Source organism: Macaca nemestrina, chromosome 1 (assembly GCF_043159975.1).
Source record: "Macaca nemestrina isolate mMacNem1 chromosome 1, mMacNem.hap1, whole genome shotgun sequence".
NCBI classification, from domain to species: Eukaryota; Metazoa; Chordata; class Mammalia; order Primates; family Cercopithecidae; genus Macaca; species Macaca nemestrina.
In genome coordinates, this window is record NC_092125.1 from 123,804,906 (window position 1) to 123,832,585 (window position 27,680).

The 27,680-nt window shown below is 44.9% G+C and overlaps 1 protein-coding gene across 3 annotated transcripts; it reads right to left on the minus strand.

The window, feature by feature from the left end:
• Positions 1–1,922: 1,922 nt before the first annotated feature.
• Positions 1,923–26,919, minus strand: LOC105489251 (seryl-tRNA synthetase 1). 3 transcript variants are annotated; one of them, XM_071100451.1, is made up of 12 exons: positions 26,686–26,919; positions 16,225–16,295; positions 11,592–11,672; positions 10,461–10,619; positions 9,023–9,166; positions 8,263–8,418; positions 4,609–4,830; positions 3,935–4,064; positions 3,492–3,649; positions 3,170–3,235; positions 2,666–2,795; positions 1,923–2,307 (listed from the first exon to the last, which is right to left on the minus strand). In XM_071100451.1, exons 1-12 carry the CDS (start codon positions 26,819–26,821, stop codon positions 2,150–2,152), a joined length of 1,611 nt encoding a protein of 536 aa, XP_070956552.1. In that variant the 5' UTR covers positions 26,822–26,919; the 3' UTR covers positions 1,923–2,149. The 3 variants fall into 3 exon arrangements, with proteins under 3 accessions (XP_070956552.1, XP_070956524.1, XP_070956566.1); XM_071100423.1 differs by having other exon boundaries at positions 3,161–3,235; positions 26,686–26,905; XM_071100465.1 differs by lacking the exon at positions 3,170–3,235 and having other exon boundaries at positions 26,686–26,904.
• Between the last annotated feature and the right edge of the window lie 761 nt (positions 26,920–27,680).

Here is a 27,680-nt window from a genome sequence, read left to right on the forward strand (position 1 = left end):
AAACCCTGCTCCTAATGGTGCCTGGCCCAGGGTAAGCACTCGGTGGCCGTGTGTGCCCTCCTGCTGTTGTGCTCTTGGGCATGACCTGTGGGGAGGGACCTCAGCCACAGCCAGCCTTGCCTTCACTACCATTGACTTCCTCTCCTCTGGCTTCTGGGAGCACAGGGTCCCTTACAGTTACTCTCTACCAGGCCAGTTCGTCCATACAGCTGTCTTCCTAGCCAGGTTCCTACACCAGTCCCCACATGGGCAGGAGGAAGGCTGGCAGGGGAAGCTGGGCTGCCAAGGGCAGGAGGGTCTCTCTGCACAAAGCAGCTGGGAGTCCAGGCAGCCAGCTCCAGCAGGTAAGTCAGCTGGGTCCCCAGCGACTCAGAGCCCCAGCTTCTGCCCTCCCACAGAGCTCTCAGGGCCGTGGCAGAAAGCAGAGCCTCCCACTGGTAGGAAGGTCACAGGCACCAGGAGCCAAAGCAGGTAGGCGTGGGGAGTGGAGCAGGCAGCTGTAGGGACTTCTAAGGCAGAGCAGGGGCGTTCAGGGCCCTGCGAGAGTTCCCAGTGGGCTTCTGGAATGGTATAGGGGCTGGGGCAAAACTAGCCTCCTGCTCACTGTGTAAGCTGCCTTTCTTCAAACCAAATAGTTGAGGCCACAGGAATGTGAGTTTCTGGCCCTTCTGAATTACGAATGGGAGCAGCTTGCTTTGTTCCCTTGTCCTGGCTTTGTTATCCCAGAGCTGGGGCAATGGGCTATATATAGCCCAGGCGGGCTGCTTGGGTCTGCCTGTGGGCCCCCAGCTGGCATGGCCAGGCAAGACAAGAGAGCCACTGTCACCCTTTCACACACCTACCTCAGTTTTGACAGGGTTTCCTGTAGCAAGATTAATGGGATCAATCCCAAGCCCTCACTGAAAAACGGAGCACATGGCCCCTTTTTCCTTGGTACCATGCTCCAGCAGGCCCAGGGAAGTCACTGCTCAGGGACTAAGGAAGGTGAGATGAGATAAAGGCTCCTAAGTGACAGCCCAGTTCACACTCCAGCTCTCAACCTCCCAAAGAAACATAAAGCACTGCCAAGGAGTCAGGGCTTCCGACTTCCACCAGGCCACATTGTCTCATCTCCCTTACCATCCTTGTATTTCTGTCTTCCAAAGGATGGCATAATCATATAATCATGTCCCCCACCCTACCTTCTGGGACCATCACAAAGATAAAAGAGATCACCTATAGGGAGTATTTTAACCTCCTAGGAGAGAGCCACTAAACGAACAGAAGCTGTTATTAAAGTAGAGGGTTTGTAGATTGCAGATGAAAGGCAGCAGTTAAATAAACAGCCTGAACATCAGCCTCCCCTGCGAAAGGAACTGGCTATTAGGGCAACAGTGGGAGCTCCACAAAGGGACTTCAAGATTTTCCTCCTCTCCTCTGCCCTGCTGGCTATCTCCGCCCTTTGGAGGTACAGCAGCAAGATGGTATGCAGTTGGTCTCCCCATGTAGGGGTGGCTGTAATGAGAAACTGCTGTTAATAAGTCCCCAACCTGTGCTAGGGATAGAAGCTAGGGGCTCTTCTGGATCAAATACAGCCTCTCCCTTTCCATAGAGTCCTTTGTAGGGATCAGAAGTGCTAAGAGGCTTTTAAAACTGTTCTGGCTCTAAGCCAGTCCTACCTCAATGATTTCAAGCAGGAACATATTTGTAAAGGAGGATCCTGGCCCTTGCTCTGCAAGCTTGTGTGATTCAGACTCCATTTTCCACCTGCCCCTTGAGCCTTTTCTAAGTACCCCTCCCTTCACCTACCTGTTCACAGGCTCTGTGACTTGCTAACTGGAGGGAGCAGCCTAATTTGGAAGGAAAAGCAGAAGTGTGTATCAGGGAGAACCATCAGAGGCGGGGTTCAAGCCCCGGGAAGAAGACTGAGGAAGAGTCCTAAGCCCTCCCCAGAGATGCTTTATTACATGGTTTCATCAGTCATCAGTGATGGGTTCCTATGCCCATGCAAGGAGACAGGAACATCTGTGTGGTACACGGCACTGCTCCCCTCTCAGCTCCACAGTCAGATGGGGGCAGGGCGATGAATGGGTGCTTGGCTTCCCTGCTGTTGGGCAGGCTCTGAGATCTCAGCGGACAGAAATGAAAGCAAACAGGGACGCAGGAATGTTCAGGCATCGGTGACCTCCATGTTCTGCAGCCTGCTTTCTAGGGTGACGTCTCTTGCTGCTGCTTTCTTTTTGCTGCCCTCATGTTGCTTCTTCTGCTTCTTGGATGGCTCCTGGTCAATGGGCGCAGGCTTCACAAAGGGGATCAGTTCTTGCAGTCCTGGGAGGGAAGAGTCAACCAAATGACCTATTGTTCCTCAGCGAGTCAAAGCCCTAAGACCTCTGGGGAGAATTCAACAAGACAATGATCCCTTTGAACAGAGGGGTCCCTTTGATAGGCACCAGTTTCCTTTATTCTTTTCTTCCCTAGTCTGAATCTTAGCAGCATTTCAGTATCATACCTGCACTGGCTACTTTCTCAACCAGGCCCCCTGCCCTGCCCAGCCCGAGAGGGCAGACAAGAGTTTCAGGGGCTGTGTCAGAACAAAAAAACCTGGTATATCCCGAAAGGGGCCTGCGATTTTGAAGAATGTGAAGACAGAAAAGAGGAGGGTGATGAGATGAGCTGGGAGTTTTACCTGGCGGCATGAACTCCTTCAATTTCTCAGGCACAGTGATGCCCTTCTCTGTCTGGTAGTTCTCCAGGATGGCGCAGATGGTACGGGTAGTGGCGCACATGGTAGCATTGAGCATATGGACAAACTCCACCTGGAAAGACAGGGTCCCAGAGGGGAAGTCGGGCTCAACTCTCAGCTGGTCCTACTGACGGCCAGGAACCATCCATTCAACCAGACTTCCCCAACCACAACTGTCCAAATCGAAATGATGGGTTCGACCCCTTAGCAACTTTTTTCTGAATTTGAATTAGTTGGTATTTATTGCCTGTTAGATAACTGCAGAAAGATCCCTCATGTCTCCATGAGTGACAAGTGGTAGCTTCTGGTATTTTGAGGAGTTGGGCCCTTTGAGGGAAGGAAGAAACTACTATTGTGGCCTTTCCTTTTCACCCCTTTCAAGCCCCTGACTTGGAAAAGAGTAGGGCCTGAGAATTGGGTTTGAAGAGAGCAGCTTACAACCCAGACCTTCTTGGGTGAGAAGAGGGAAGCCTCCAACTTGTTCTGTGTAGATAAATGGAGATTATTCTTTCTCTGGAGTTAAGAAAAACAAAGCCAGAAAGAGAAAAGCTAGAATTACCTTATAGAAGAGAGCTAGATTCAGGTTTCTAGCTAAAAGAACTCAGTCCTGACTCAGTACAAGGCATTTTCAGATTCCTTTTTTGGTCTACATTGAGAAGCTCAGATTTTCCCATGATGCTCGGGACCAGTGCACCCCAAAGGCTGAGAAATAAGATGGACGGGCCGTGTACTGAAGGCTCTGTTTCCCACCTCCCTGGGGGCCATCTACCTTGTCCATCATCTTCTTGGTTTGCCCATATCGGATTCGAAGCCGGCGAGCCTGGTAATCCGTGCAATTAGAACAGGAGACCAACTCACGGAAGGCTCCTGAGCCCGGAAACCAGGCCTCCAGGTCAAGCTTCTTACTGGCAGCATGATTCAAAGAACCTGTAAGGAAAAACCCCTAGAACTCATGAAGGAGGGATGGTATTTCAGAAGGCTAACCTTTAGCAAGCCTGGAGAATTCTTTAATTCATGGCCTGTCTCCAGAGGTGAAATCACATCCAGATATTCTTAACACCAAATACTCCCCAGTGAGAAGAGGGTAATAGTTTAATTAATGTGGGCAATGACTCGACTTGTGATCTGTTTCTCTGTGTGGCAGCTCAGCTGGTGAGGGTGGCGTCTGTGGGATGCAGGAAAGGGAGGCTGGGAAAAGGCTGGGTCCCATACCTGAGACAATATTCACGATGTGGTAAGGAATGCCCAGGGACTGGTAGAATTCCTCCGCGGTCGTAATCATCTCTTCAAACATCTCCCACGACTTGTTGTCATGTGGTGATGAGTACACAAACTGTTCAATCTGCAGAGAGGGACCCAAGGAGATGGTGACAGTGGTATAGGGTGAATAAACGACTGAAGAGGGAGACATCCTTGCCATGAAGACCTGTTTCCACACCACTGGGAGGCAGACGAGGCTGGGTCCCCAGCAACTGGGACTGGACCACAAAAGCAAATGCTTATGGCGCTAGCTTCCCATATGTGTGCCAGCCCTGTTCTGAGTGCTTTATATATATTGACTGGGATCATCCTCACAACAGGCCACAATAGGCCTGGCGAGGCAGGCACCATTACTGTTATCCTCTTCGTACAAAGGCAGAAATGGAGCACTGGGGGCTTATGTATTTTGCCCAACGTTACACAGCTGGTGAGTGGCAAAGCCACAGCCTGGTTTCAGGGTGGATACTCCACACCACTCCAGCACGCACTTCCCCAGAAACACAGAGGTAAGCAATGAGAGGAAAAGCTGGAGCCAGGATGGGCCTCAGCAACACAGATCCTATCTCTCGTCTAACGCTTCTGGAGAGAGAGAAAGGTCTACTCCTTACCCTGACCCATCTACTCACCTTCTCAAACTGATGGACTCGGAAGATGCCACGGGTGTCACGGCCATGGGAGCCCACCTCCTGACGGAAGCAGGTAGACAGGCCAGCATACTTGATGGGCAGGTCCTCCGGCCGGAGCCACTCATCCCGGTGCAGGGCAGCGATGGGCTGCTCTGAGGTGGCAATCAGGTACTTCTCATCATAGGAGTTGTCATCAGACTTTTCACTGCCTTTGCCAATCACCTGTGGAAGAAAGGAGCCATACCAGTTAAGAGGAAGAGGGGAGGACCTTGGCTAGAATAAGAAACCACAAAAAAGGTATCAGTGATAGTGCAGGAAAAACTTCCTTTAATCCCTGCCTGGGAGTGGGGAGAGAATACTAAAAAGATAAAGGAAAGGGTCAGTCCACCTTGGGGTCCCGGACAGAGATCAAAGAAATGTAAATTAAGAGGAAAGAATATTTTCCACTTACCTTTTTTTTTTTCTTTTGAGACAAAGTCTCACTCTGTTGCCCAGACTGGAGTGCAGTGGCACAATCTCAGCTCACTGCAACCTCCACCTCCCAGGTTCAAGCGATTCTCCCGCCTCAGCCTCCTGAGTAGCTGGGATTACAGGCATGTGCCACCATGCTTTTTTTTTTCCGTATTGTTAGTAGAAACTAATTTTTGTATTGTTAGTAGACACAAGGTTTCACCATGTTGGCCAAGCTGATCTGGAACTCCTGACCTCAGGTGATCCACCTACTTCAGCCTCCCAAAGTGCTGGGATTACAGGCATGAGCCACTGTGCCCAGCTATTTTCCACTTATCTAATAAAGAAAACTCATCCATGATGAATAATGGTCAATGCTGGCAGGTATGCAATAAACCTGTGCTGGTAGCCACATAAATTAATCCTTGCGAGGTGTTTACTAAACACCGATGTGGAGCAAAAAAGGACACCAGTCTCTGCTTTCTTGGTGCTTATAGGTTAGTGGTTATGATCCTTAAAGAATATACTTTGCTGTTCAGCTAAAGAAAATAAAGCAAAAAAAAAAAATTCAGACAGGACAAAATTCACTGTAACATTATTTATGTAATATTATACAACCATAAAAATGAAGACCATGCAGTAACACAGAAAAACACTTTTGATATAATGCTACATAAAAAGGCCACCGGGCACGGTAGCTCATGCTTGAAATCCCAGCACTTTGGGAGGCCTAGGCAGGCAGATCACCTGAGGTCAGGAGTTCAAGACTAGTGTGGCCAACTTGCTGAAACCCCATCACTACTAAAAATACAAAAATTAGCCAGGTGTGGCCAGGCGCGATGGCTCACGCCTGTAATCCCAGCACTTTGGAGGCCGAGGCGAGTGGTTCACCTGAGGTCAGGAGCTCGAGACCAACCTGGCCAACATGGCGAAACACCGTTTCTACTAAAAATACAAAAAAAAAAAATTAGCTGGGCATGGTGGTGGATGCCTGTAGTCCCAGCTACTTAGGAGGGTGAGGCAGGATAATCGCTTGAACTTGGTGGGTGGAGGCTGCAGTAAGCCGAGATTACGCTACTTCACTCTAACCTGGGTGAAAGAGTGACACACTGTCTCAAAAAAAAAAAAATCAGCCAGATATGGTGGCGACGCCTGTAATCCCAGCTACTTGGGAGGCTGAGGCACAAGAATCACTTGAACCCAGGAGGCAGAGGTTGCAGTAAGCCAAGATCGTGCCACTGCACTCCAGCCTGGGCAATAGAGTGAGACTCTGTCTCAAAAAATAAATACATAAATAAAAATAAAAATAAAAAATAATGCTAAGTAAAAAGGCAATTTAGGTACATGGCAATGATAAGTATGTGAAAACAACATATATATGAAAAAAATCCCAAAGTGAATATTTTAAGATGACAATTGTTATATTAGGTCAATGGGAAAGCAGGTAATTCCCTCTGCCATTTCTAAATTTTCTGTTATGTAGCAGTATTTTAATTAAAAAAAAAAAAAAAGGAAGAAAGTTCCTCTGGGTCAGTGTTTAGAGCCTGGAAAACTACCTCGCTACCTGGCAGGAGGAATGTAGCCACTGTGGGGCCATTCACATACAACATAGGAAAGCTCAAGGGCTGTGCAGCCTAATATGGTATAGCCAGCCACATATGACTATTTCAATTAAATCGGGTGGGCGTCGTGGCTCACACCTATAATCCCAACACTTTGGAAGGCTGAGGCGGGTGGATTGCTTGAGCCCAGGAGTTTGAAATCAGTTTGGGCAACACAGTGAGACCCTGTCTCTATAGAGGAAATTAATTTAAAAATAAAAAATAAAAACAAATTAAATTAAATTAAAATGTAGTTCCTCGGTTGCATCAGCCACATTTTCAGTGCTCGAGTCACACGTGGCTCATGGCTGCCATGCTGCATCATGCAGACCCAGAACATTTCCATCAGTGCAGAGAGTTCTATTGGGCAGCGCTATATTCATTCTCCAGAACCGAGGTTTTTATCAGACAAGAAGTACCAGCCAAAATTCTTCACTATTGAAACCTGTGATGCTTCCTGCCTGTGGGTCCAAGAAGCGTCTGGATAAGAGATGGAGAACGCAGGACTCAGGGAGCACCGGCTACCTAACAATTTCCATTAATACTCCACATAGGTTTCTCCCTAGTGTTACCTGCAGTGGATATTTCTAATGTTCTTTAATAATTATCTAATCTTAAGGGTTGAAATTAGAAAAAGAAAGAAAAGGTAAAACAGGTTTTAGCCAGTAAAGGAACACATTCCACCCTTCGTTAAAAGAAAGCAGAGGTCAAGGTTATACTAATGCTCAGGGTTTAGGGAGAACACTTTGTTTCCCAGTGCGCCTTGAATGAAAACTTAACTTTTACCTCATCAGCAGAAACAATGGAAAGATTGTTCTAATTACTGAACTATCTTCCTATATGAATTAGATGAGTCCAACAGCAGTTGTCTAACTCTACCTCCACTGTCTGGAGAGGAAATAAGCCAGTAGGAACTAAGTCCCTATTTCTGACAGAAGAGTTGAAAGGGAGGAGCAAACGAATAGTAGACACTGCTGCATTGGACAGCTGTTAGCAGAGACGCTCTAGAAATCTTGAGTGCCGAACACAGAGTGGGGTGCTGTTATTGGTGTTAGAGCCAGTTGATCAGAATGACCTTCTGAACCTTGACTTGAATTGTCTGGCTCTCCCTGACACGGTCCATGGTTGAGATGGAGCCACAAACTGGAAGCCACCTCCATCCCAAGGCAAGTATGTCTCACCCTGTAGAAGCTTCCAGTCTGGGGTTAGGAGTGGGAGGACACGGGAAGTGGGCTAGGAGATCAGTGCCACTTCTGTAATTTCCTTTTGTCCAAGCACCCAGGAATGGGCTTCTTTTCTAAGCTCATGGTGTTGAAGTGTACTTGATTTAGATTCATCATACAGATTACCCAGGGAAAGGTAAAAGAGGCTCTGCAGCTGCACTGTCTAATATGGTAGTCATTAGCTACATGTTTAAGTTAAAATTAATTAAAATAAAAAATGTGCTTCCTCCGTTTTACCACCCACATTTTAAGTGCTCAAGAGTCACAGATATAGAACGTTTCCATCATCGCAGAAAGTCCTATTGGACAGCACCACTTTGCATCACTGAAGTTAAGCTACATAACTTAAGTCATTCTGTCACCTGACCCAGGCTACTCACCTTATAAAGTTCTTCATCAAACTGGCTGAGCTGTGCCACCTCCTGCATGACCTCCTTTCTCATGAAAAAGGGGGTATAAATGGGAGTGTAGCCCCGACTTCCCAAGGTGCGAAGGGCATACTGGATGAGAGCCTGTTCCAGGAACACCAGGACCCCCTAGAGGAGCAGAGACACAGAACTGTGTGACTGGGTCATGTCACTGTCATGCTCAGCTAGCACTGACACCCAAAGGCACCTGGGCCGACAGAACAGGACTACCCAGGGGCGCACAGGAGGCCAAAAAAAAACACCACAGATCACAGCAACTGACCTTCTGAACCTTGATATTCATTCTGAACAGTGAAGCCCAGCGAACTATCCAGACACACAGTTAAGAGAATTCTCTTGATGTTCTCAAAGCACTTTGGGCCTACACAAACCAGGGTGCTTCTGACAGTGGATTTCGATTCTTTGTTACTTGTCTGACTATCCAATTATACTGAGCTACTTAAAGGCAGAGACTGTTCTGATTCAGTCAGCAAAACATATTCATTATGGAGGACCACTTAGTGGCTTTTGTTCTATGGAATCCTGATAAGCCCTCTCTTGCTTTAGAAAGAGAATTGCATCTAATTGCCAATACATTTGCAGAAAGGCGAGTACAACTGGTAGATTTGGGGGCCTCTTTAAGTAGGTTATGTCTCTCCGGAAAAAAAAAAAAAAAAAAAAAAAAATTTGTTTCTTCTTCATAATCCTATCCTCACTGGCTCCCAGCTCTTACCTTCAAGAAGTACCCTCGACTCCCAGCCACCACGGCCCCCTTTTCGCCTTCAAAGCCATCTACCATCACCACCAGGTCCACATGAGAGTACTTCTTCCTGACCGTACAATCACCCCAAATCCTCTCTACTTTGTTGTCCGCATCCTAAGGAAACAGAGCAAGAAAGAAAGATACATGACATGTGATTTTATTTTTTTATTTTTAAATGAAATTATTTATTTATTTATTTACTTTTTTGAGACAGGGTCTTACTACTCTGTCATCCAGGCTGGAGTGCAGTGGCACAATCTTGGCTCACTGCAACCTCAACCTTCCAGGCTCCAGTGATCCTCCCACCTCAGCCTTAGCTGGGACTACAGACAGGTGCGTGACACTATGCTCGGCTAATTTTGTATTTTTTTGTAGAGACTGGGTTGTGTCATGTTGCCCAGGCTGGTCTCCAATTCCTGGGCTCAAGTGATCCTCCTGCCTAGGACTTCCAAAGTGCTGGGATTACAAACGTGAGCCACCGCGCCAAGCTTGATATATGATTTCTTAATTCTACAACCACCATCTTTCCAAACTTTATTCCACGAGCAACTTAGCTTTGTGACATCATCGCTTAACTTAAACACTACTGTGTCTCATAACTAGAGAAGGCAACTTGCTACTCAATGGAGAAGTCATAACTTACAAAGTTTGAGAAGTAATTCTAGCCATGAAACTGGGAAGGATGATTTTCCAAGAGGTCTACGGTATTCTCTTGGTTTTTTTTTTTTTTTTTTTTTTTTTACCCTTTTAAATTACCTCTCAAATCCTGCACAAGGACAACTCTTCCCAGACAATCCACATTGCCTGGGGTGCAGAGGAGAATGTAGATTTTTTTTTTTCCAGGCTCTCATTGGTCCCAGGGCCACATGAGGGCGGACTCGGGGCCCTGACCTCCTGAGTCTGCTCATGGTCTGTGCTCTGCAGCCTCCTGCACACCCCAGCCTGCAGTGAGTTTAATGTTCACCAGGGAATGAATGAAAGAGGCACAGATGGGCCCTGCTCCGGCTGGGGTGTCAGGGAACAAAGGCTGGGCTCCGAGCAGCTTTGTGCAGGGGAAGCTCCCGCTCAGCAGGAAACTTTTATCATGCAGATTTCCCTTCGACCTGCAGCTTCTCAGCGGGGTGTGGGTGAGGGGGTTAGGTTGATTTAGCAGATCCCTCCTACAAGACGCCTGCTACCACGGGCAACTGCAGTGGAGGACAGCAGCCCTATTTAGAAGAGATTTCTGTGCCAGGAGTCTCCTCCTACTTGCTGTCTCTGCTACTTCCCAATCAGACAAGGATCTGACTCCTGCAATTCTCAATTGGTGGACAGAGGAAATATACAAAGAGCCTGCTTTTGACAGAGAGTGCCAGTGTTCCACAGATCTCCTCCCGTCCCCGCCCCTGCAGAGACAACAGCCACCTACCTCATCGTTACTGATGGGCACAGAAGGGTGCAGAAGGTTCCCAATCTCTCGGAGGTTCTCAAATCGCTCTGCTTCCAGCTTTATCCGCTCTGCGTCACACTTCAGGATGGCTTCGTCAATGAGGAGTCGGACTTTTTTGATTTGTGAGACTTTCAGGTTCTGTAGATGAACAGGCCAGGCCCATAAGCAGGACAGCGAGGCAAGGACAGCACAGGAATAAGATCTGGTTACCCTAACCCTGTTGTGCTCTAAAGAGAGCCCTTGCGATAGCATTTTAAAAACTGGAAACGAAGACTTTTAAGAACTGAGATTGATTTCACACATGGATATACACAGTCTTGCTCTACAAATCCATTGGCATTTTTCCTTGGTGGTGCTTGAGGCAGAGATGGATAGTTCTGGCCACTCCTATTGTTCCCATACATCGCAGAAATGTTAGTACTGCCGCTCTTATGAGAACTTTCCCTTAATCTGCAGTTTCTGATTTTCTTGACTGAACCAATTTAGCACTCTATTGATATGCTGCATTTAACTGTTCTCCAGGAAGATTATAAATTTATTAGGAGTAAGAGATTTGTCTGAAGCATATTTTTGGATTCTGTATTGCAGCTGTTTCAAACTGCGCTCTTAGTTCTTTGAGGCGAGTGCTTTAGCAGTAGGGCCAGGCAGGCTCAGGCCCCCAATCGGAGCCCTTCAAGCACAGCAACTTTGCTTTTTTGGTTTATGTTCTTGCTATATGTTAAGGGTTTCAAGAAAGGGTTCCGTGACTAAAAAACTCAAAAATTACTCCTCTTGCCCAGCACACTAAATATTTACTGTATTACAGTAAGTTGAAGTTTCTTGCCTTTGTGTAACAAAGGGTAGAAAAGGGAGCTATATAAACCAAACACAGTTCCTTTCCTTTTTCTGTTCTTCCTACCCTTGATTCTCCCACTCCATCTGTCTCCATCTCCGCTGTCTAATAAATACTCAAATATAGAATATAACAAGAATGGGTGGGGACATTTCCCAGCAGCAGAAATGAAAGGATGTCACAATGCTGTGCACAGCAGCGTGTGAGCACTTGCTGTCTAGGAATAAAATTAAGACAAAACAGCAGAGATCCTAACTTAGAAAAGGACTCTAACTTACAGCTAAAGCGTCTGCAGTAAGGTCATCGAAATTCAACACGTTCTCTGGGACAGACTCATCATCTTCCACTGGCTCTTTTTTCTGCAGGAAGGAAAAAAACCAACACAAATCAATAAAAGAAAATCTCTGGCATTGTTTTATAAAGTAAACACCAAATTAACGTATTATATAAACGAATCGCAGAACTTCCTACATAAATTTTTCTAAAAGATACAACATGTAGGAAAAAAATTAGTACACTGGAAGCCAGAAGTCAAAGTGTCAAGCCCCTATGCTGCCACTTAATAGCGTTTTGGTCCTAAAATCAATTAATCTGTCTGGGTCAGAGAATTAACATCTTGAAGAATACGAGAAGAATGTCACTCCCTGTGCGTAGGTCCTCATGGGAATCAGAAGATAATTGATTTGAAATGCTCATGAGCTACAAGCCCGGGAGAAGCAGCACAGTGCTCAGGAGCAAGCCCTGGGGCAGACACACCTGCGTGTGGATTTTTTTTTTTTTTTTTTTTTGACGGAGTCTCACTCTGTCGCCCAGGCTGGAGTGCAGTTTGCGTGCTCTCGGCTCACTGCAACCTCCACCTCCCAGTTTCAAGTGATTCTCCTGCCTCAGCCTCCCAAGTAGCTGGGATTACAGTAGTGCGCCACCACGTCTGGCTAATTTTTTTGTTTGTTTGTTTTTTTGTATTTTTAATAGAGACAGGGTTTCATTACGTTGGACAGGGTGATCTCAAACTCCTGGTCTCAAGTGATCCCCCACCTTGACCTCCCAAAGTACTGGGATTACAGGCATGAGCCACTGCACCCACCCCAAGTGTAGATTCTTATCTACCTGCTAACAACAATCCCAGCATTGAGGCTATGGGGGAAAGATGGATGGAGCGGATGACATATCAGACAGCCAAGGAAAACAAACAAACAAAAAGTCACAGGATATGGAACTAAGTTTAGAACAATCAATGCAATTTGACATAACGGCAGGGGTGTAACCAGGGCTGGATTTTATTCTCTCTAGTTTCTCTTCTCATCCTTCTGTATGATAATTCTGTTAAATCATCACTTGTAATCCTTGCACAAAACCAGGTGAATTTAAGAAGATCCCTTAAAGAGTTAAATTCTTCTTAAATTAAAAAGAGTTGGCAGGGCACTGTGGCTCATGCCTGTAATCCCAGCACTTTGGGAGGCTGAGGTGAGTGGATCATGAGGTCAGGAGTTCAACACCTGCCTGGCCAAGATGGTGAAACCCCTTCTCTACTAAAAATACAAAATTAGGCAAGCATGGTAGCAGACACCTGTAATCCCAACTACTCAGGAGGCTGAGGCAGAAGAATTGCTTGAAATCGGGGGGCAGAGGTTGCAGTGAGCCAAGATCATGCCACTGTACTCCAGCCTGGGTGACAAAGTGAGACTCCGTCTCAAAAAAGAAAAAAAAGAGTTGGCCGGGTGCAGTGGCTCATGCCTGTAATCCCAGCACTTTGAAAGGCCAAGGTGGGTGGATCACGAGGTCAGGAGATCGAGACCATCCTGGCTAACATGGTGAAATCCCGTCTCTACCAAAAACACACACAAAAAAATTAGCCGGGCATTGTGGCAGGTGCCTGTAGTCCTAGCTACCCAGCAGGAGAATGGAGTGAACCCGGGAGGCGGAGGTAGCAGTGAGTTGAGATCGTACCACTGCACTCCAGCCTGGGCGACAGATTGAGACTCTGTCTCAAAAACAAACAAACAAACAAACAAAAAAAAAGACTTAAAGACAGTTAGTCAAGGCCATTATAATATATATGAGACTTCAACAAAACTTGCATAAGAATGTTTAGCATCTGCTTTGTAAGTATAAATAAAACAAAGTATAGCCAGATACAATGGCTTGCAACTGTAATCGCAGCTACATGGTAGGCTGAGGTGGGAGGATCACTTAAGCCCAAGAGTTCAAGACCAGCCTGGGCAGCAGAGTGAGACCCCATATCTAAATATATATATTTTAAATTAGCCAGGCATAGTGGAGTACACCTGTACTCTCAGCTACTTGGGAGGATGAGGCGGGGGGATTGCATGAGCCCAGGAATTAGAGGCTGTGGTGAGCTATGCTTGTGCCACTGTACTGCAGCCTGGGTGACTTAAAAAAATTAGCCAGGCACAGTGACATGTGTCTATAGTCCTAGTTACTTAAGAGGCTGAGGTGCTTGAGCCAAGGAGTTGACTTGGTTGAGTCAACTTAAGAGGTTGAGGTGCTTGAGCCAAGGAGTTGGAGGTTGCAGTGATCTATGATCATGCCACTGCACTCTAGCCTGGGCAACAGAGCAAGACACTGTCTCAAAAAAAGAAGAAAGAAAGAACAAAAGGACTAAATCTCCTAAATGTAAGGCACAGAAATCCTTTAGGTTCATTACACATTCTCATACGATCAAAATTCTAACTATAACTCCACTCACACCCTTCAGTGACTCAGAGAAAAATCATCTTAAAAAGCTAGAAAAATCTGGCCAGGTGCAGTGGCAACATAGGGAGACTCCATCTCTACAAAAAAAAAAAAAAAAAAAAAATTAGCCGAGTGTGGTGGCATGCTACTAGGGAGGCTGAGGCAGGAGGACTGCTTGGGCCCAGGAGGTTGAGGCTGCAGTGAGCCATGATTGTGCCACTGTACTCCAGCCTGGGCAACAAAACGAGACTTTGTGTCAAAAAAAAGAAAAAAAGTTGGAAAAATCTGAAACTATCAGAATAAGTCTTGATAAGAACAAACAGACTACAGAGGTAGGGAAAAAATGGACTAAATCTCAAGATTTTTGCAATGGCATCATAGGCAGGGTGATATGTTAGCAAGATAGTTGCCAGGCTCCCTTGCCATTTGATAGTCCCCCAGGGCAGCAAATTCAAGTTCAGAGCTCAAAGTTTGACTCTGCAACTAAGTTAGAGTATGATTTTAAGCAAGCTCTTTAATTTCCTAAGCCGATTCCCTTACCCATGAAATAGGGCTGACAAATGTACTATCTGCACTCCAGCTTTGCAGTAAGGATGAAAACTAAAATGAGATGTCTGTGAAAGTATCTGAATGTTTTCGAGTGCTCTACAAATTAAAGCACTATCATTACCATTTCAATGGCAGCGGGAGTGAACACTGCCTGCAGGGCTAGCAACAAAATCAGATCTAAGAATGTTATTGTAAATGACAACACTCACAGTCCCATCTTCTTGCTACAAAAAACACCCAGCTGGCACTGACTGTACATAGGTCCCAAAGAACACCCAGGGAGGAGTATGCATGGGAATTAACATAAGTATGGGGTCTCTAGCATGCAAATGACTAAGTCCCACAGAAAGAAACTGGATGATTATCAATACCACTTTCCACAGCTAAAAGTGTTACACGCTGAAAGTTTAACAAAATATTGTCAAAGAGAAAGATGTCGACTGTCATGAAGTCAAGTGTAAGGTGCTAGAATCCCAAGGTCATCTTTTTATGCTCTTTACTGGTGTGGTTCCAAAGTTCTATAATGTTTTTTGTTGCTGTTGTTTAGTTTTGAGGTTTACAACTTAAAAAGTATCTAGATTGTAAAGTGCATTTAATTAATTCATTGTTGTTGTTTTTTTTTTTTGAGACAGGGTTTCACTGGAAACCCAGGCTGGAGTTCAGTAGCGCAATCTTGGCTCACTGCAACTTTTACCTCTTGGCTTCAAGTGATCTCCCACCTCAGCCTCCTGAGTAGCTGGAACTACAGGCGCCGGCCGCCAAGCCTGGCTAATTGTTTTATTTTATTTTTGTAGAGACGGGGTTTCACCATGTTGTGCAGACTGGTCTTAAACTCCTGAGATCAAGCAATTTGCCCACCTCGGCCTCCCAAAGTGCTGGGACTACAGGCGTGAGCTACTGTACCCAGCTATAATATGTAATGTAATATGATTAAGGGGCTAAACAGGTATTTTTAAAGAAAGGTTAAAAACATGAACTATTCTGGATACCAAAGCAAAAGCTGAGCTGAAACGTGATATTTTTCAGGCATAGGAAGGATTTTTTTTGGATGAAGGCCAGTAACATTACTAGCCATCCATTATAACGCACAATTGCTGAACAACTACATGTTCTTGACACTATGCCAAATTTTCTACATTTAAAAGAAATTTAGTTCTATGCATAACCATTGCTTGGCATTTAAATTTTAAAAAAAATTCTAACAATTCCATTCTATAGGTTTAGTATTGTCATTTTATAGATGAGAACACTGAGGCTCAGACATTAACTTGCCTAAAAGTCACATAACGTAGCAAGATTTGAACTCTGAATCTGCACTGTTTTCATTCTGGAGCACAACTACACTGAGACGACAAATCTGAAATCTGCCATTAAAAAAGATGACTGATGGAATTTATATTTCTAATGTAAGATAGAATAGACAACAAACGGCTAGACAACAAAGAATCTTACCTGAACACAGAAGATGGACTTGTGGTAAAGTATATGAAAGTGCCTCCAAGTTCCCTGCCTCCCTATCTTTTCAAAATAATATGTTCCCCTTTGGTAAGAAATTGAACATCTTGTAGACTTAAACACTGAGTTAGAACTTCTGTGAACATTAGCTAAGAGCAAGATCAAATATCTCCGCTCAAGCTCTCACGGCTGTTTGTTCCTCAGTTCTCTTACCTTCATTTTCTCTCCGATCGTCTTGCTGCATAGGTTCTTCAGCTTGTTCAAGTTGTCTGCCCGAAATCTACCTAGGAATAAATAATCCAAGAATATACCAAAGAAATGCCCATAATTAAGATACTCCCTTCTCCTGATTTTGACTTAGTACTGATCTCAAGTTAAGGCCTAAATGCCGGCAGAGCTGAAGGATCTGCCTCATGAAGCTTTATAAACTCTTAGAGCTTTATTTATTTATTTATTTATTATTATTTTTTGGAGACGGCGTCTTGCTCTTGTTGCCCAAGCTGGAGTGTAGTGGTGCAATCTTGGCTTACTGCAACTTCCGCCTCCCAAGTTCAAGCGATTCTCCTGCCACAACCTCCCGAGTAGCTGGGATTATAGGTGCCCGCCACCACACCTGGCTAATTTTTGTGTTTTTAGAAGAGACGGGGCTTTACCACGTTGGCCAGGCTGGTCTCGAACTCCTGACCTTGGCCTCCCAAAGTGCTGGGATTACAGGCGTGAGCCACTGTGCCCGGCCTAATCTTAGAGCTTTAGAGCCCCAAATGTAGTTGGCATACAATGGTGACTACAATGGTGTCCCCAGCATTTGGTGACAAGGAAAAGACCATTCTGAGGTTAAAATTTAAAAGTATCAGAACATGTATGACACCACTATAGAGTGACACATCTGGAAAACTTGGAAGACACTCAAGTAACTAACCTGACCAATGATCTTAAAACTCATTTAAGGAAACTAGGTGCTATGCACAGGACTCTATAAAGAGTGCAGTCATGATTGCTACCTCTCCATGCTAGAAATGGCTAATGTTACCCTTTTACTTTGATACAATGTTCATCTGGCAGCCTTGAGAATAATTTAGTCTCTTATAATTTGGTTTCCTTTGGGAGAAGACAGCGCACTAACTAGTCAACACATTCGCCCAAATTAATATATTGGTATCATGGATCATCAGTCTAACTCTGATTGGTAAAATTTGGACCTCTTGAATCTAAACATTAGGGGCAATATGATAAAATTCAAGCACAAGCTTTCTTGTTGCTGTTGAGACAGGGTCTCCCTCTGTCACCCAGGCTGGAGTACAGTGGCACAACCTCAGCTTACTGCAACCTCTGCCTCCTGGACTCAAGTGATCCTCCCACCTCAGTCTCCCAGGCAGCTAGGACTACAGGTGTGCGCCACCACACCTAGCTAATTTTTTTAATTTTTATTTTTGTAGAGATGGAGTTTTGCTGTGTTGCCCAGGCTGGTCGCAAATTCTTGGGCTCAAGCGATCCACCCATTTTGGCCTCCTAAAGTCCTAGAATTACAGGTGTGAACCATGGCATCCAGCCAAACTCAAGCTTTTAAGAGGCAAAATTGATGACTAGAAATGAGATAGCACCTACAGAACCATTCTTTAAGGTTTTACCAAGGAGCTTTCCTCTTTGATAGCTCTTTAACAAAACTTGATGCAAAATGATATCACTATTTTCTCATTCACTTATTCACATTGATAAAAGTATAGAGATGGATAATAGATTAGTGGTTGCTAGGGGTGAAATGGAGGGCAAAGGGAGTGGACTACAAAGAGGCAGCAAGAAGGATCTTTGTGGTGATGAAACAGTTCTGTATCTTGAGCATGGCAGTGGTTACGCAAATTTACACATGGTAAGATTGCACACAACTACACACGCACGTGTATAAAACTGACAAAATCTGAATAAGGTTTGTGGATTGTAGCAGTGTCAATTTCTTGGTTTTAATATTGTACCAGAGTTATATAAGATGTTATCATTGGGGAAAACAGGATCTTTCTACTATTTTTCCAACTTCCTGTAAATCTATAATCATTCTGAGATTCCTTCCTATTTGCAAGGCACCGGGGTAGGTATTGGGAGCATAAAAGAAAATAAGGCCAGGTGTGGTGACTCATGCCTGTAATTCCAGCACTTTGGGAGGCTGAAGTGGGTGGGTTGCTTGAGTCCAGGAATTCGAGACCACAGCCTAGGCAATGTGGCAAAACCCTGTCTCTACCAAAAAAAAAAATAAATAAATACAAAAATTAGCTGAGCATGGTGGTGTGTGCCTGTAGTCCCAGCTACTTGGGAGGCTGAGGTGAGAGGATCACTTGATCCCAGGAGGCAGAGGCTGCAATGAGCCGAGATCGTTCCACTGCACTCCAGCCTGGGTGACAGAACAAGACTCTATCACAAAAGAGAAAAAGAAAAGAAACAAAAAGAAAATAAAACAAAACCGAATATTGTAACAATGCTGAATGTTTCAATCAATGAATATAGTATATCCCTTCATTATTTTTAATTTCTCTCAGCAATGTTTTATAGTTTTCAGTGTATGAGTCTTAAATGTTATTTATTAGGTGTATCTCTATGTACGTGGTGCTTCTAAACTGTTACTTGTATATAGAAGTACTTTTGATTCTGTGTATTGTATCCAGTGATTTTGTTAGTTATTTAATTTTAATAGTTCAGATTCTGCATACACGATCAAGTGATCTTCAAATAATGACAGTTTCTTCCATTCCAATCTTTTATTTCTGTTTCTTGCCTTATTCATACTGCCTGGGACCTTTGGCATGATGTTGATTAGAAGAGGTGATAACAGACATACTTGTCTTGTTCCTAACCTCAAGGGGAAAGCATTCAACATTTCATCATTAAGAAAAATGTGGCCGGATGCAGTGGCTCACACTTGTAATACCAGCACTTTGGGAGGCCAAGGCGGGCAGATCACGAGATCATGAGATCGAGACCATCCTGGCCAACATGATGAAAACCCCATTTCTACTGAAAATACAAAAATTAGCTGGGCATGGTGGTACGCACCTGTAGTCCCTGCTACTCAGGAGGCTGAGGCAGGAGAATCGCTTGAACCTGGGAGGTGGAGGTTGCAGTGAGCTGAGGTCGCACCACTGCATTCCAGCCTAGCAACAGAATGAGATTCTGTCGAAAGGAAAGGAAAGGAAAGGAACGGGACGGATGGGATGGGACGGGATGGGACGGGACAGGACAGGACGGGGGAAGGGAAGGGGGAAAGGAAGGGGGAGAGGAAGGGGGAGGGCGAGGGGGAGGGGAAGGGGAAGGAAGGGGAAGGGGAAGGGGAAGGGGAAGGGAAGGGAAGGCAAGGCAAGGCAAGGCAAGGCAAGGCAAGGCAAGCATTTTTCTGTAAGTATCTACTATCAGATTAAGGAAGCTCCCTTCTAGTCTCAGTTTATTGCATTTTTATCATGAGCAATTGACTCTCCACATTAAAAAAATTTTAATCTATCTCACATAATACACCAAAATTAGTATTAAATAAATCTTATACCTAAACGTAAAAGGTAAAGAAATAAAATGTCTACAAAAAAAAAAACCAGAGAATCTCTTCTGCAGGTTAAGACATAACATGATTTTCAAAACAGAATACTAATTCTGTGATTTATCTATTGTGTTTTGGAAACACAATAGACAAATCACAGAAGAAAAGTCAATAAATTAGACTTCATTAAAATTAGGAACTTCTATTCATCACAAGACTGAAAGAATGAAAAGGCAAGCCACAGAATAGGAGAGGAGATCTGTGGTATCTGTATCTCACAGGTATTCTTCTATCCACTCTATATAAATAATTCCTACAAACCACTAAGAAAAGGACAAATAAAAATTGGTCAAAAGGCTTGAACAGGTACTTCTCAAAATAGGCCATCCAATGCCATCAACTTATGAAAAAGCGCTCAATATCTTTAGTCACCAAAAAAATGCAAATTAAAATAACACTGAGATACCACGATATATCTACCAGAATGGCTAAATTAAAAGGACTGCCAATGTCAAGTACTGGCAAGAATGCCAAGCAACTGGAACTCTTAGATATTGCTGGTGGGAATATCAATCATTACAACCACTTTGGAAAACTACTTGGTATTATCTACTAAATCTAAACATGTGCCCACCCTATGATCCAGCAATTCTACTCCTTGGTACATACCCAACAGAAATGAGTGTTTATGTCTACCAATAGACGCACATAAGAATGTACACATGTTCTTATCACAAAATGTAAGTATTTGAGGTGATAGATATGTTAATTAGCTTGTGTTTAATTATTCCACATTGTATTCATAAATCATAACATTACATTGTACCCTATAAATACACACAACTATAATTTGTTAGTTGGCAAACATTTTTTTAGAAAGAGTCTCTAGAAGCTTATTCATAATGCCCTCAACCGGTAACAACCCAGTTTATCTAAACGTCATGAAGTAAATAAGCCAGTAGAATTGATTGGCATATTTACATAATGGAGTATTATATAGCAATGAAAAGAACCAACTACTGCTACATGTTAGTAACATGGATGAATCTTACAGACATAATCTTGAAAGAAAGAAGCCATGCCAGGCCCGGTGGCTCACGCCTGTAATCCCAGCACTTCGGGAGGCCGAGGCGGGTGGATCACAAGGTTAGGAGATCAAGACCATCCTGGCTAACATGGTGAAACCCCGCCTCTACTAAAATACAAAAAAAATTAGCCGGGCGTGGTGGTGGGCACCTGTAGTCCCAGCTACTCGGGAGGCTGAGGCAGGAGAATGGTGTGAGCCTGGAAGGTAGAGGTTGCAGTGAGCCAAGATCGTACCACTGTACTCCAGCCCAGGCGACTAAGCAAGACTCTGTCTCAAAAAAACAAAAGAAGCCATATACAGAAGTATATACTACACAAGTCCATTTACATGAAGTTCAAAACCAGGCAAAGGAATTTATGGTGATAGAGGTAAGAATACTATTATTTTTGGAGGAGGGGCTGACTGGGAGGTGGCATAAATCTGCTGGTGTGCTGTAAATGTCTTATATTTTGACCTAGGTGTTACATTGGTGTATAGATTTAGAAAACTCATCAACCTGTATACTAAGATTTGTGTACTTTACTGTTTATATGTCAATAAAAATAAGTTTCCAAAGGGTATATACAGGAATAGTATAAATGCTGTAAGAGAGTTGTAAGATAATATAAGGAGAGCACTCAACAAATGAGGTGGCACTACGAGAGTAGTTGAGTGGCAAAGAGGGCTGACGGAGTGTGAGCGGCACACCCTGATAAGGAACATGCCAGGAAGAGGCAACAGTCACAGAGTGTGAAAGAGTCTAGGAGCAGCAGTAACAAGTTAGAGCAAAGAGCGGGAGGTCCTGTGCGGGGAGTGTAGACGGCGAGGCCAGGAAGGCATGGGGGGCTTTGTAAAGTGTATTCAGAAATTTGGATTTTTATGTTTTAAGGCTGTACTGTCCAATATAGTAGCTTTCAATACCATGTGACTATTAGCATTTGAAATTTGAAATGAGCACCTGAACAGAGTGGTGTTTTAAGTATAAAACACACTTTGGAGTTTGAGAACTTGTACAAAAAAAAAGTAAAATATCTCAGTAGTTTCAGTAATTTTTTTTTTTTTTTTCAGACAAAGTCTCACTTTGTCCCCCAGGCTGGAGTGCAATGGCGCGATCTCGGCTCACTGCAACCCCTGCCTCCTGAGTTCAAGCAATTTTCCTGCCTCAGCCTCCCGAGTAGCTGGGATTACAGGCACCCGCCACCACGCCTGGATAATTTTTTGTTTTTTTTTTTTTGAGACAGAGTTTTGCTCTGTCACCCAGGCTGGAGTGCCGTGGCATGATCTCAGCTCACTGCAAGCTCTGCCTCCCGGGTTCACGCCATTCTCCTGCCTCAGCCTCCCAAGTAGCTGGGACTACAGGTGCCCGCCACCATGCCTGGCTAATTATTTTTGTATTTTTAGTAGAGATGGGGTTTCACCATGTGGGTCAGGCTCATCTCAAACTCCTGACCTCAGGTGATACACCCGCCTCAGCCTCCCAAAGTGCTGGAATTACAGGCGTGAGCCACTGTGCCAGGCTAGTTTCAGTAATTTAAAAATAATGATTATATGTTGAAAATATAATTTTGGGGCTGGGCGTGGTGGTTCACACCTGTAATCCCAGCAGTGTGGGAGGTCAAAGTGGGAGGATCACTTGAGTCCAGGAATTCAAGACCAGCCTGGGCAACAAAGTAAGACTCTATCTCTACAAAATATTTTAAAATTAGCTGGGCATGGTGGTGCACATATGTGGTCCCAGCTACTTAGGAGGTTGAGGTGGGAGGACCACTTGAGCCCAGGAGGTCCAGGATGCAGTGAGCTGTGATCATGCCATTGCATTCCAGCCTGGGCAACAGAACAAGACCCTGTCTAAAAATAATAATTTTTATATATATATATATATAAAACTTTTGGGTATATAAGACTAGGTTAAATAAAATATATTACTAAAATTAATTTCATCTGTTTCTCTTTATATTTTTTAGATTGAATACAAACAAATTAACAATTACAGACTATCGCCAACTTATAATGGTTAAACTTTATGATCAATAGTAATAAATTCCATGAGATATTCAACACTTTATTATAAAATAGGGTTTGTGTAACACGATTTTTTCCCAACTGCAGGTTAACGTCAGTGTTCTGAGCACATTTAAGGTAGGCTTGGCTAAGCTATGATATTCAGTAGGGTATGTGTATTACATGCATTTTTTACTTACAAGATTTTCAACTTATGATGGATTTATTGGGACATAAACCCATCCTAAGTCAAGGAGCATCTGTACACATGAAGCTAACATTCTATTCCTATAGTGCTGCTCTAAAGCATGTCACTGCAAAACTTAAGCCTTCAAGTAAAATGATTAGATTTGCATTTTAGAAAGATTATATGCCCTGGTGAGACTGGGTTAAGATTTAAAGCAGACATAAAGCTATTCCAGCTGCTGGGGCAAACAACGAAAAGGACCTGTTTTAAAACATGTACAGTAAAGGTTATGAGGAAATAACAGCTTTAGGCTGGGCATGGTGACTCATGCCTGTAATCCCAGCAATTTGGGAGGCTGAAGTGGAAGGATCTCTTGAGACCAGGAGTTTGAGGACAGCCTAGGCAACATGGCAAAAATGCATCTCCACAAAAAATGCACTCATTAGCCAGGCATGGTGGCACTGTGCCTGTAGTCTCAGCTACTCAGAAGTCTAAGGCAGGAGGATCATCTGAGCCTGGGGAGATTGAGGCTGCAGTGAGCTGTGATCATGCCTGGGTGACACAGTGAGGCCTTGTCTCAAAAAAAAAAAAAAAAAAAAAGGCCGGGCACGGTGTCTCACGCCTGTAATCCCAGCACTTTGGGAGGCCGAGGCGGGCGAATCACAAGGTCAGGAGATCGAGACCATCCTGGCTAACACAGTGACAGTGAAACCCCGTCTCTACTAAAAAATACAAAAAATAAGCCGGGCGCGGTGGCAGGCGCCTGTAGTCCCAGCTCCTTGGGAGGCTGAGGCAGGAGAATGGCGTGAACCCAGGAGGTGGAGCTTGCAGTGAGCCAAGATTGCGCCACTGCACTCCAGCCTGGGCGACAGAGCGAGACTCTGTCTCAAAAAAGAAAAAAAGAAAGATAGGAAACAACAACTTCAATTTTCAATTTATAGTAAAAACAACAACAACAACAACAAAAACCCAACTAGGATAGAGCTTTTTGAGGGAGGATAAAATTCTTCTGGTTTGCAGCAGACTTCCAGATACATGGAAATCTAGCTGCTTCGGGAGTGGGGCCAAGACAACTATGCCCAAGTGTAGGCTCATTATGCTACACTGAATTAAAAAGAAGAAACCACAGTTCAAATCCCTGGAGTTGGAAGAGTTGTAAGTTCCAATGCGGTATTATGACTCCAAGTTATACTGGACTCCTCTGTTCTCCAAGGAACCCTAGTGTACCTTATAAGTCTACAGGAAGACAAACTGGTACAGTTGTAGTAGAGGGCTTGGTGAAGCTTGCTATGTGTCCTCAATTAGGGAGCATGATCTGAGTTCTTAATGTGGCCCTGGTTATAAGCCCTTGTTCCAGCCAATGAGAGAAGAACTCCATCCTCTGATCTGAAGTTTAAGGTGTCAAAAAACCTTGATATGAATCTGTTAGTGTCCACCTTGGGCAGTTGGGAACTTGGGAAAAAACATAAATTCCATTTGGATACAAAGAGAACATTGGAAAGGTTTGTCAAATAGAAAAGAATTAAATTAATAGATGCATTTGGAAATAAACTACTGGCCCAGCATGGTAGCTCACACCTGTAATTCCAGCTCTTTGGGAGGCTGAGGCGGGCGATCACTTGAGGTCAGGAGTTAGAGTCCAGCCTAGCCAACATGGTGAAACCCCATCTCAACTAAAAAAAAAATATGAAAATTAGCTGGGTGTGGTGGTGCACGCCTGTAGTCCCGGCTACTTAGAGGCTGAGGCATGAGAATCTCTTGAAACCAGGAGATGGAGGTTGCAGTGAGCTGAAATGGTGCCACTGCACTCCAATCTGGGCAACAATGACAGACTCCATCTCAAAAACAAAACAAAACAAAAAAAAAGAAATGACTTCACATTTGGGATTAAGTTTTTTAAAAAAAGAAAATAAACTACGTAAACTGCTTTTCATAAAGAATGTAAAGTGCCCTGAACACAGAAAATATTCACGCCTCCAACAAACCTTTATCAAGGCCTTATCAAGGACCAGGTACAGTGCCAGGTACTGGGATTTTATGTATAAATGTGTATATGTATATCCTAAGAACTGGGATATACAGATGAATAAACTCAATCCTTGTCCCTGAAGAACTCACCACCTACCTACTTGTCAGAGAAGGGACAAATCCCTCAGATGTGGGCATTATACCCAAAAGACTAGCTAACACATTCAAAGTCATTTAGCACTGGCTAAGGGCTGGACTGACACAAAAATCTGATACTCCTGACTTCAGATTCAGTAGAACAATGCTCATGCTAGTTTTATCCTAAACAAAAAATGTGGCAAAATTAAATTCCATTGCAACTCGAAACTTTAGGTCAAGTGTGGAATCTCACAATCAAACAAACTACAACAATAGAGGGCCTAAGACATACAGAATCAGCACAGAACTCAAGTTAAACAAATACTCTTTTGACATCCAAGATCCTTATAAGGAAGGAGACCACTACTACTCCTGCTGCCCTCCTCCCCCCACCTTGCCTAGTTCCCAAGACAGGAGGAAACAGAGAAAGAAACAAAACTAAGATAAATAGCCAGACAACCTTGGCACCACCACCCGGCCCTAGGAGTTAAAAAAAGTAATAATAATAACATCAATCCCTAACCTAAACTACTTATCTGTAAATCCCAGACACTGTATGAAAAAAAAAGCATTGTAAAACTTTTTGTTCTGTTAGTTGATGCATGTAGGCAAGAGTCATGTTTCCCACGCTTGCTCGATTTATCACTACCCTTTCACGTGGACCCCTTAAAGATGTAAGCCTTTAAAAAGGCCAAGAATTTCTTTTTCGGGGAGCTCGGCTCTTAAGACGCGAGTCTGCTGACACTCCCAGCCGAATAAAAAAACCTCTTCCTTCTTTAATCCGGTGTCTGAGGAGTTTTGTCTGCGGCTCGTCCTGCTACACTTATAAACAGGAGAAAATCAATTTTCCTAATAGAAATCCATTACACTCTTGGATAGCGGCTGCCTTTGCAGTGTACTGTTATCAACCTAGCTCCCAGATGGTTGCAGACCTATTGCATCAGACAAATCGAATCACATGTACTTGACAGCATCCGCCCAACCAGTGACCACTCCAGTTAATATAGGCAGAGATTTACGGGCAGAGGGTTCTATGATTTTATTCAGCTTCATGAAAGATGCTCGACATGACTCCAAGATCCGGCAGTTCTAGGTTCTAGCAATGTCTTTAAAGGAAAACGTCCACAAATCACAATTAAACAGCCTCAATCATTACAATCTTTTTCTCGCCTCCCCACACCCCTCACGTCTGATCTACCACGGAAAAGACTTTTCCGATTCTTAAAGGTATGCCCATAGGTCGGGGGATGGCCTTCCCAAAAGCTTCAGGGTCATTTCTTTTGGCCAAGAGCGGCCTCCAACGCCCCGAAATGCTTCCGATATGGAAGGAATGAATCTACTCTGTTGCAAAAGTGACATAGTTTCCGGAAGGAGCCTTTGATCCTACCAAAACAAAGGAAAACCACTCTGGCCTTGCTGAAGATGAGAAAAAGACTGGGGGGGACCAAAGATTCGTGATAGAAAAGCCGCCTCGACCCCACAACCTCCCGCCACTGCAGGCTCTGGCAACTCCTGGGGCAGGAAGGTTTGACAGCTCCCGATGGGCGTGCGTACGCACACAGGCAACGAACGGAACTGAGCACGCGTGGAAGGGACCTCGCACCGCCCGGGTGGAGGAGAAAGTGGGACGACCCCGGCTACCAGGCTGTGTTTTCGCGGATGGGGAGAACCTCGGAGCCACCGCACCTTGGGAGGGGGTTTGACGAAGGGTGGAAGCTGTGGCCTCAGGAGCGATGGCTGGATTTGAGAAAGTTGGGTTTAGGATCAAGGAGGTAACCCGCCCGTGCCGGTACTTACATCGTCGCCACTCGCTGTCTGCCTTCACCAGCTGGTCCACTAGTCCCGGGTCCTTGAAGCGCTTCTCCTGCGTCTCTCGAATGAGGGCTGGGTCCCCTCCTTTATCCACCCGAAACAAATCCAGATCCAGCACCATCTTTCCTCCCGGGCCAACTCTCACGTAAGCGAGGATCGCGCCGCAGCACTCAGCCTGTGATCGCGGCACTGCGCCGGCGCGCTGACCCGCCCTTCCTGCGCAGGCGCGGCTGCAGCCCGCCGGCGACCCCTCTCGACCGGAAGCGGCTTGTTGGAGGCGGGGCCGCGGAGGGAGGGGAGGGGAGAGTGGGTAGGCGTGGGACTATACGTCTGGTTCCTTTGCCCCGGCTCTGCCCTTCTGCAGGAACTGTGATCGCCCCATAAAAGTGTGAATGCCTCAGTTTCCTCCTCCTGTCTCAGGCTAGGCAGAGAGAGGCCTGTCCCCGCATCCCTAGCTTAGAGGCCGGTGCCGTCACCAGATGCCCGTTTTCCTCTCACTAGGTTGGGTCCTTCTACTGGGCTCTTTCCCTGAACCTCCGCAGTCTTCTCCATCTTGATACAAGAGGATGGCATATGTAGTCCCAGGGCTACCTCAGCTTAAGATTCGTGCTCTGATGCCTTAGAAATGGGTAACTTGGCCGGGCGCGGTGGCTCAAGCCTGTAATCCCTGCACTTTGGGAGGCCGAGACGGGCGGATCACGAGGTCAGGAGATCAAGACCATCCTGGCTAACACAGTGAAACGCCGTCTCTACTAAAAAAATACAAAAAACTAGCCGGGCGAGGTGGCGGGCGCCTGTAGTCCCAGCTACTTGGGAGGCTGAGGCAGGAGAATGGCGTGAATCGGGAGGCGGAGGTTGCAGTGAGCTGAGATCCGGCCACTGCACTACAGCCTGGGTGACAGAGCGAGACTCTGTCTCAACAAACAAACAAAAAAAGAAATGGGATAACTTTCTTAATCTGATTATTGAATAAACCAAAT

What these genes read in the sequence shown, in the direction of transcription:
- LOC105489251 (XM_071100423.1), bottom strand. Translation starts at nt 26,821, where the DNA reads ATGGTGCTGGATCTGGATTTGTTTCGGGTGGATAAAGGAGGGGACCCA. An exon ending in CATCGTGAATATTGTCTCAG is followed by an intron (nt 3,650 to 3,934) that starts GTATGGGACCCA and finishes TTTTCCTTACAG; the next exon opens with GTTCTTTGAATCATGCTGCC. An exon ending in CACCCAAGAAGGTCTGGGTT is followed by an intron (nt 2,796 to 3,160) that starts GTAAGCTGCTCT and finishes CTGTCTTTCCAG; the next exon opens with GTGGAGTTTGTCCATATGCT.